Source organism: Gossypium hirsutum, chromosome A12, assembly GCF_007990345.1.
Source record: "Gossypium hirsutum isolate 1008001.06 chromosome A12, Gossypium_hirsutum_v2.1, whole genome shotgun sequence".
NCBI lineage: Eukaryota > Viridiplantae > Streptophyta > Magnoliopsida > Malvales > Malvaceae > Gossypium > Gossypium hirsutum.
The window spans coordinates 82,295,292-82,303,217 of record NC_053435.1 but is presented as its reverse complement, the minus strand read 5'-3'; the positions used below and the strand labels follow the sequence as shown (position 1 = coordinate 82,303,217).

Below are 7,926 nucleotides of genomic sequence, written 5' to 3'. Positions count from 1 at the left end.
TTGTTGATGGGTATTGATCCACCATAGCGATCATCAAATCAAAACTTAACAACATAGTAACTTAAATAAAAACTTTCGAATAATTCAATAATTTAAAGAGAAACTTTTAAATAGTTCAATGACCGTTTTGTAACTTTTTGAAGTTGAATAACCAAAACATAAGTTTACTAATAATATAGTGATTTTGGTGTAATTAACCCTTAAATTAATATTATACACAAATTAAATCGAAAAAAAAATCATTATTCGGGTGAGTTTTGTCTTTCAACAAACAGAACACAACAAGACATGGACCAAATCTAGCTTCTTTTTCTTCGGCTTTATCCATTTTACCCTTTTTCTAGGATATTTATATATCCCCCGTCTTAAATTCCTCAACCATCGTCACTAAGTAAAAACCCTATTTCAAGAATTAAATTAATTTGAAAAAAAAAACAAAAAGCAAAAAACGGAGGACATCCTCCACACTCATCTGCTCAAACACGGTAAAAAAAATAGTACATACCCTTTTTTTTCCATTTTTTTGTTTAATATTTATCTATATTTGATTGAGATGTTTTTTTGGGGGAATTTTTTTTCATGGTGATTAGGTTTAGGGTTTCTTTTGGAGTAAAGTAAAAGTTCACACGAAGATGCCGCAGCCACCCCAAATGATTCCTGTCATGCCTTCATATCCACCTACTAATATTACTACTGAACAGATTCAGAAGGTGTGTATATTTGTATATATATTTTCTTTTTTTCGTTATTGTCCATGTATTGTGTTTAATGTTAGTATGTTATAGTTATGGGGTTGTTGAGGAAGGAGATGTTGATCTCGAACTTGTAATTTTTTTGGGTAATCTTTAGTTATGTATGAGATAGAAGAAACCCTTTTTTTTATCTGTTCCAAAAGAAAAACAAATGAAGGCCTTTTGTTGGATTTTATGAACATAACGTTTATGACATGGAAGAGTTGATTGTGCTTTTAATGGTAGTTATTTGGGATGGAATGGTGGTTGGTATTCAGTTTGAAAAGGTGCGATAAAATTGATGAGTGAAATAGAGAAATGAATGGAAGTTATTGGTAATGCGGAGCGATATAGTTGGACCATCTTGAATGGTGAGTTGCGTATGGTGTAACAAACAGTTATGCTTGATGTTGGGGGAGAATGAACAGTGTTTTTGCCCTTTTCGATTTGATTCTCAGTGTTTTGATTCTTTAATGCAATGAAATATTTGTTTGAACTCAATGATTTGAAAACAAAAACCGATAGATCTGCTCAAAGGCATACATGAAATCCAGCTATTCTTTCTATTCAGCAACTTCTTATTGAAGGGGCTATCCTTTCCTTGGTTCGGTCCTTTTTTCTGTTGTGCCTAAACTCTAGAAAAACCATATATGGTGTAATGTATGGCTTTACTGTTTCTGTTGTTTTTGTCTGTTTTCGCTATTTGTTGTGTGTATTCACAATATCTTTCACTTAATGCTTAAAAATGGAGTATATTATGATTCATTAAGTTCTTGTATTTTAATTTTCATTCTTACCAGTATCTTGATGAGAATAAGAAGTTGATTTTGGCAATTTTGGACAATCAGAATCTTGGAAAACTTGCTGAATGTGCGCAGTAAGTGATTTATAAATTTCAGTTTCTTCTTTTATCTACCTTAGTGGCGCATGCTGCATCTTTAAGTTAATGTTTGAGGTTTATTATATATGTTTGCTTTAAGTTGGAAGCGGCTTGTTGAAAGTGCTAGATGCTGTAGGATGTATTATGGTTCACATACCTCAAACTGAAGTATTTAATGTTATCGTCAATTAGTTGTAAATTCTTCCTTCCTAGATAATTGTGTGTGTTTTTAGTTGAAAGTGGGACTCGAATTGGGAGTTTCCTAGATCCAAACTGGGATGAGTCTTCTGCGGATATGTCTGAGCCTTGTAATGCATATACGGATGGTAAAATCTCCACTCCAACCAAACCCGATTTGGTTCTTGTTGCCATTTATCTTGCATCAAGAGCATTTATAGAACTAATTAATGATCACTATATTATTTGTCATCTGTATACATTAGCTTGGTTTTTCTGCAAATGTGCTATCAAGGATTCGTGATGGAAACCAAGTTTATTGTATTGGTTTTTCTTTGTATACATCATTCGCACATGCATATATGCTTACATGTGCAATATCTAGGCAGTGTACCTATACAAGATTTTGATGATGTAGGTATCAAGCTCAGCTGCAAAAAAATTTGATGTATTTAGCTGCTATTGCGGATGCGCAACCGCAATCGATGCCAACAATGCCTCCTCAGGTGAGTGTTAAGATAACTTCTTTCTTCTAATCTATCCGCTGCTACACTGCTTCCTGACACATTTTCCATCATCAAAGATGGCACCACATCCTGCAATTCCAACCGGAGGATATTTTATGCAACATCCTCAGGCTGCTGCAATGGCACAACAACCTGGCATGTACCCTCAAAAGGTGCCATTGCAATTCAATAACCCACATCAAATGCAAGACCCTCAGCATCTCCTGCACCAACAGCATCAGCAAGCCATGCAAGGTCAAATGGGAATCAGGCCTGGAGGACCCAATAATGGCATGCATCCCATGCATTCCGAGGCCAGTCTTGGAGGTGGCTGCAGTGCTGGCCCCCCTCAATCTTCAGGCCCAAGTGATGGACGTGCTGGAAACAAGCAAAACCCTGAAACCGGTGCCAATGGACAGGGCAGCACAACCGGCGACAGAGCCGAGGAGGGAAAGTGACTGTGATGGTAGGTTTATTTTACAATAGAATTTGTATTCCTCTGGTAGTCATCTCATAGACTGTTGTAGAATTAAAACCTTCAACTTGCTCTTTAATGTAGCAGTTTAGGTAGTTTAACTCTTGTTGAGAGGTTGTTGGCATGCCAACGAATTAAACAACAGGTTGTTAAGACAACGATGGTTTTGTTGTAAAAGGAGGTGATATATACGAGCATGTGGTCACTACCTCTGAGGCTGTCATTTTGTAATAACCTATAAAAGTTTGCAGCTTGTATCTAAATTGTGATCCAGTTGAAAATTACATTGCTTTTTCCTGGTTTTGCTTTTGTAAATTACTTTGTAAATCCAGGTCATGGTTGTCAAAGTGGAACCTTTCATGTTGAAGAAGCTAAAAATCTGTTGGCTTATCTCATCCATTGTATTCGGCCTTTAGAAATGCATCTTTTAGTAAAAAAGCAAAAAGCAAAACTTCATTGATTGTAAAACAAACGCATCGAGCATGGTAAAATGAGCTATAGATGCTATGTCTCTTAACAATTAAGATTAGAATCAAAGTACAAAGAAGAAAACAAAATCAACTTGAAAATTCTTTAACATATTCTTTAGATGTCAGCTTTCAATGGTGAAAATGAAGCACAAAAATCACTCTCAAAACATTTGGCACGGAACCAATGCTGGAAAAGGAAAGGCCTTTTCTTTAACTTTCTTGTTCTGTGTTTTGATTTTAGAAGACCTGAGCAAGAAAAAGCAAAAACCAGAAACCGCCATGAGAGAAGACCAACAACGCCCTGTTCACCTCCATAACCACCAAAGAAACAAGCTTTTTATAACCACCAAGTTCTTCACTTATACCACCGTGTATGTCATCATCGTCTTGCTCAGTTACACCTTGGGCTACCTCTCTCACTCCTCTCCTCCTGCACCACTACCACCACTTCCTCCGCCGCCTTCTGTCTTTCAACTCGCTAGCTTACCAACCCAACTCGACAACTTCCGAGTCGCCCCTCACTGTTCCAACTCACCTCTCCCACCCCATCTCGTCTTCCCAACGATTCTTCAACGAGTCTTCAAAGGTTCCTCCCCTTACACCGATTTCCCACCACCCCACCTCCGTTCCATCCTAAAACCAAAAAGAATCAGAGGTTGGGGATCTAACGGTGACGTTTTCGAGCACTTAATAAAACGAGTCAAACCCAAACTCATCGTCGAAGTGGGAACTTTCTTAGGCGCGTCAGCTCTTCACATGGTGAACGTGACTCGGAAACTCGGACTCCAAACACAGATACTATGCCTCGACGATTTCCGTGGATGGCCGGGTTTCAGAGACCGGTTCAAATACATTAACGACATAAACGGCGACGTTATGTTGCTTCAACAGTTCATGCAAAATGTGGTTTATTTCAACGCAACCGGGTCGGTTTTACCCGTACCGTTTTCGACAAGATCGGGTCTAGAGAAGCTATGTGAATGGGGAATAATGGCGGATCTATTAGAAATAGATGCGGGTCATGATTTCATATCCGCTTGGGGAGATATAAACGGAGCGTATCGGATATTGAAACCCGGTGGGGTGATTTTTGGGCATGATTATTTTACCGCCGCGGATAACCATGGGGTAAGAAGGGCAGTCAATTTGTTTGCGCAAATGAATCATCTCAACATCCGAACTGATGGTCAACATTGGGTCATTGATACTGCTTTAGTAAGAAATTTTTGATATTTTTATCCATGTAAAAAAGAATGGGAAAACTTTGGGGTTGATTGTGTAATAATGGGATTTACCTTGGCCTTCATAGTCATTCAACAAAGCAAGAATAAAAAAAATAATTTTTTAAATTATCCATTAATTTGTATACACTAAACCAAACAGTTTAGGAAGGCAGTGAAGTAGGATAAGTTTTGGTATTGAAAAACTTAAATTAAATTAGAATTTATATCAATACCAAAAAATTAAATTAAACCCAAAAATATTAATCCCTAATACCATGTTATCTTCAAATCTTAAATTTCTTTTCATTTCAATTTCATCGGACCCATCCAAAAATATGGATTTGGTTTTATCAAAATAAAGTTAATTTGATTTCGATTTTTAGAAAATTTGATTTTTTTTTTATTTTTTTACATCAAATTCATTTATTATTATTTTTACTCTTGAATCTTTGAATACAAAAGATGGTACGTGTTGAAAAGCACACCTCCAAATAATAATAACAATAGTTATTTATTAAGTATTAATTAGTACTTAATTAATGGTAACAGAAAATGGAGGACATTTCTGGCTTTTTACATGAGTCGGGTGGTCCATCATATTCCTTGGAATTTAAATATTAATTGGCCAAAGATATCCAAATTCAATACTATTTGTTTTTGTTGTTAGTTGTTGCAACTTGCAATAGATTTAATAGTGTATTATTACAAGATTACATGATTCAAGGAATTATGATAATATAAAATTACGAGATGGAATATAAAGTGTGTTATATTATCTTACCTAATTAAAATATAATATTTAAATACAAATTTTACTAAATTATGTTTGTTATGAAATTTCATTGTAAAATAAAGCTTGAATGAACTCAAACGTAAAATAAGATTCTCCATTTCTCCCATAAGTTGATAAGTGCCAAAAAAAAAAAATTTCTCTCAAGCTTGCTAAGCCAACATGAATAACTGCAAAAAATAAAATAAAAAACCAGTGACAACTATGATCGGTTTTTTCTTTTCCTGTTATTATATGAATAAAAAAAATATAAATTGTGATTGAAAATGATACACCAAGTACTCTCTCGAGTTTGGATTAACTAAATACGGTTTCAAGTATGTCACCCCTGATGAGAATAAATGAGCAACACTTAAAACATCCATTGCATGTTCCAAATGGGTCAATTACAAAAGCAATAGTTAGACGATTCAGAGAAACATTTAATGGGCTAATCCAAGGGATATGGGTTGATTATGAAAAAAAAAAGGTCCAATTTTGGACCAAATAAAGATCAAGGCATATTTAATGTTATAAAGGCAAATTGAAATGACTATTTAGTTTTTAAATTCGCGACCTTTGCTCAAAGCATCCATGGGATATATTTATTTCTTATCAAAGTCATTTAGTCGCTTTTAGATGCATTATATGGTTGGTTAAGTCATATTCGTCATATGCAACCATTTATCTCTTTCTAGATTCGTTGTATTGTTGGATTCATGCATATATTAGTTTGTTGCTTTAAATATGATTTTTTCTATTCTTGGACGGTTGTTCCAAGTAAAAATAGTGGGATATGAGTCTGCAACAAACGATTTTAAACCTAATATATTTGGGGAGTATTTTCTTTTTTTTTTTGTTGTTCAACCAACTTTTTAGAACTTATTAAGATCTTTCTTATGGCATTCTAACCTATGTTTTATCACTCACAACCTTTTTTTTCTTGAGTATGACAGCTACTTTCTTTTTTATACCTTTGGATCATATCTTTTTATAATGGTCAAGGTTCTTTGATATTCTAGAATTTGGTTTAGAACAATCCAAAGGCATCCTTGTTCTAAATTGAATTTTTGGGTCTCATTACTCTTTTTGGGTTCAAATTACTTAAAAATCGCACCATTTGATATCATAGCTTACGGTGTTAAAATTAGGTTATTATTTATCTTTATTCGAAAAAAAAATCAGTTGAAGTTACATTCTCAAAAGTGTGTTTCTATCTTATCTTAAATTTTCTTTACTTCTCATTTCTTGTAAGTTGCTTGTTCAGTTGTTTATTGCTATAAAAATAATTATTCAGGTTCATTAATGTTAGAATTAAATGACCCGAATCCTTATTTAAATAAAATACAGTGGTAAAATAAAATAAAAGTAAAATCCATACAGAACTACACTTCTTTTATTTTATTTTAGAATAAGGTTTTTTTAAACCTTATTAAACTCCATCTATTTTATATTGATTAGAATAAGTTGTTTCAATCTTACTAGAATACGACTTTACAAGCCTATAAATAGACATAGTCTAATCCTCTTGTAATCATTCGAATTCGACAGAGTGAATTTTCTTCTCCTCTGCCCGTGGTTTTTCCCGAAAGGGTTTCCACGTAAAAATCTGTGTGTTCTTTATTTTATTTTATTTTTTCACAAATTAGTATCAGAACTTTCGGGTTGTTCATCTCGATCACGGTAATGGCATCTTTGAAGTATGAAATTCCGCTGTTGGATCGCAACACCAGATTTGCATTGTGGCAGATTAAGATGCAAGCAGTTCTTGCGCAGATGGATCTGGAGGATGCCCTGCTAGGGATGGATAAGATGCCTTCGACATTAATAGATAAAGAGAAGGAGCGTAAGGATCGAAAGGTATTAACACAATTACATCTGCATTTTTCCAACGAAATTCTGCAGGATGTGATGAAAAAGAAGACCGCTGCTGCATTATGGAAGAGGCTAGAAAAAATATGTATGTCGAAAACTTTAATAAGCAAGTTGCATATGAAGCGGTGTCTTTATGCTCATCGTTTGGAGGAAGGTGCGTCTGTACACGAACACTTAACAGTGTTTAAAAAAAATTCTCTCAAACTTGGAGGCCATAGAGGTTTAGTATGATAAGGAAGATCTATGGTTGATTCTACTTTGTTCGTTACCCCTGTCTTATTTAACCTTTAGAGACACGATTTTATATAGCTGCAAGTCTCTCACAGTTGATGAGGTTTATGATTCTTTGACCTTGTATGATAAGATGAAAGGTTAAACCCGACTCTCAGAGAGAGGGTCTCATTATTCGTGGGAGACAAGATTGGAATACTGATGATGATTGTGGATGGACACAGGAACGGAATCCTCGCGATAAATCTAAGGGTAGATCAAAGTCTTCAAGCAGAGGTAAAACTTGTAACTTCTGCAAGAAGAAAGGGCACATCAAATCTGAGTGCTATAAGCTACAGAATAAGATTAAAAGGGAGGCTACGAATCAAAATGGAAAGCAACCAAAAAATTTTGGTGAAACTGATGTTGTAGAAAACTACAACGATGGTGAACTTCTAGTCGCTTTAGTTAACAATTCTAAAGTGAGCAAGGAGTGGATACTTGATTCAGGCTGCACCTTCCACATGAGTCCCAATAGGGATTGGTTTACAACTTACAAAACAGTGTCTGAATGTGTTGTTTTGATGGGAAATAATACTTCGTGTAAAAT

General features: G+C 34.9%; 2 protein-coding genes across 2 annotated transcripts; both read left to right on the top strand.

Moving 5' to 3' along the window:
* The first annotated feature begins 248 nt into the window (after positions 1 to 248).
* LOC107923287 (GRF1-interacting factor 3) lies at positions 249 to 3,053 on the top strand. The gene is made up of 5 exons (XM_016853496.2): positions 249 to 485; positions 591 to 710; positions 1,532 to 1,608; positions 2,207 to 2,294; positions 2,372 to 3,053. Exons 2-5 carry the CDS (start codon positions 633 to 635, stop codon positions 2,750 to 2,752), a joined length of 624 nt encoding a protein of 207 aa, XP_016708985.2. The 5' UTR covers positions 249 to 485; positions 591 to 632; the 3' UTR covers positions 2,753 to 3,053.
* Positions 3,054 to 3,172: 119 nt separating this feature from the next.
* LOC107923274 (uncharacterized) lies at positions 3,173 to 4,591 on the top strand. The gene has a single exon (XM_016853488.2). It carries the CDS (start codon positions 3,372 to 3,374, stop codon positions 4,467 to 4,469), a length of 1,098 nt encoding a protein of 365 aa, XP_016708977.1. The 5' UTR covers positions 3,173 to 3,371; the 3' UTR covers positions 4,470 to 4,591.
* Positions 4,592 to 7,926: the final 3,335 nt, after the last annotated feature.

What these genes read in the sequence shown, in the direction of transcription:
- LOC107923274 (XM_016853488.2), top strand. Translation starts at nt 3,372, where the DNA reads ATGGTGAAAATGAAGCACAAAAATCACTCTCAAAACATTTGGCACGGA.
- LOC107923287 (XM_016853496.2), top strand. Translation starts at nt 633, where the DNA reads ATGCCGCAGCCACCCCAAATGATTCCTGTCATGCCTTCATATCCACCT. An exon ending in CTACTGAACAGATTCAGAAG is followed by an intron (nt 711 to 1,531) that starts GTGTGTATATTT and finishes CATTCTTACCAG; the next exon opens with TATCTTGATGAGAATAAGAA. An exon ending in TGCCAACAATGCCTCCTCAG is followed by an intron (nt 2,295 to 2,371) that starts GTGAGTGTTAAG and finishes CCATCATCAAAG; the next exon opens with ATGGCACCACATCCTGCAAT.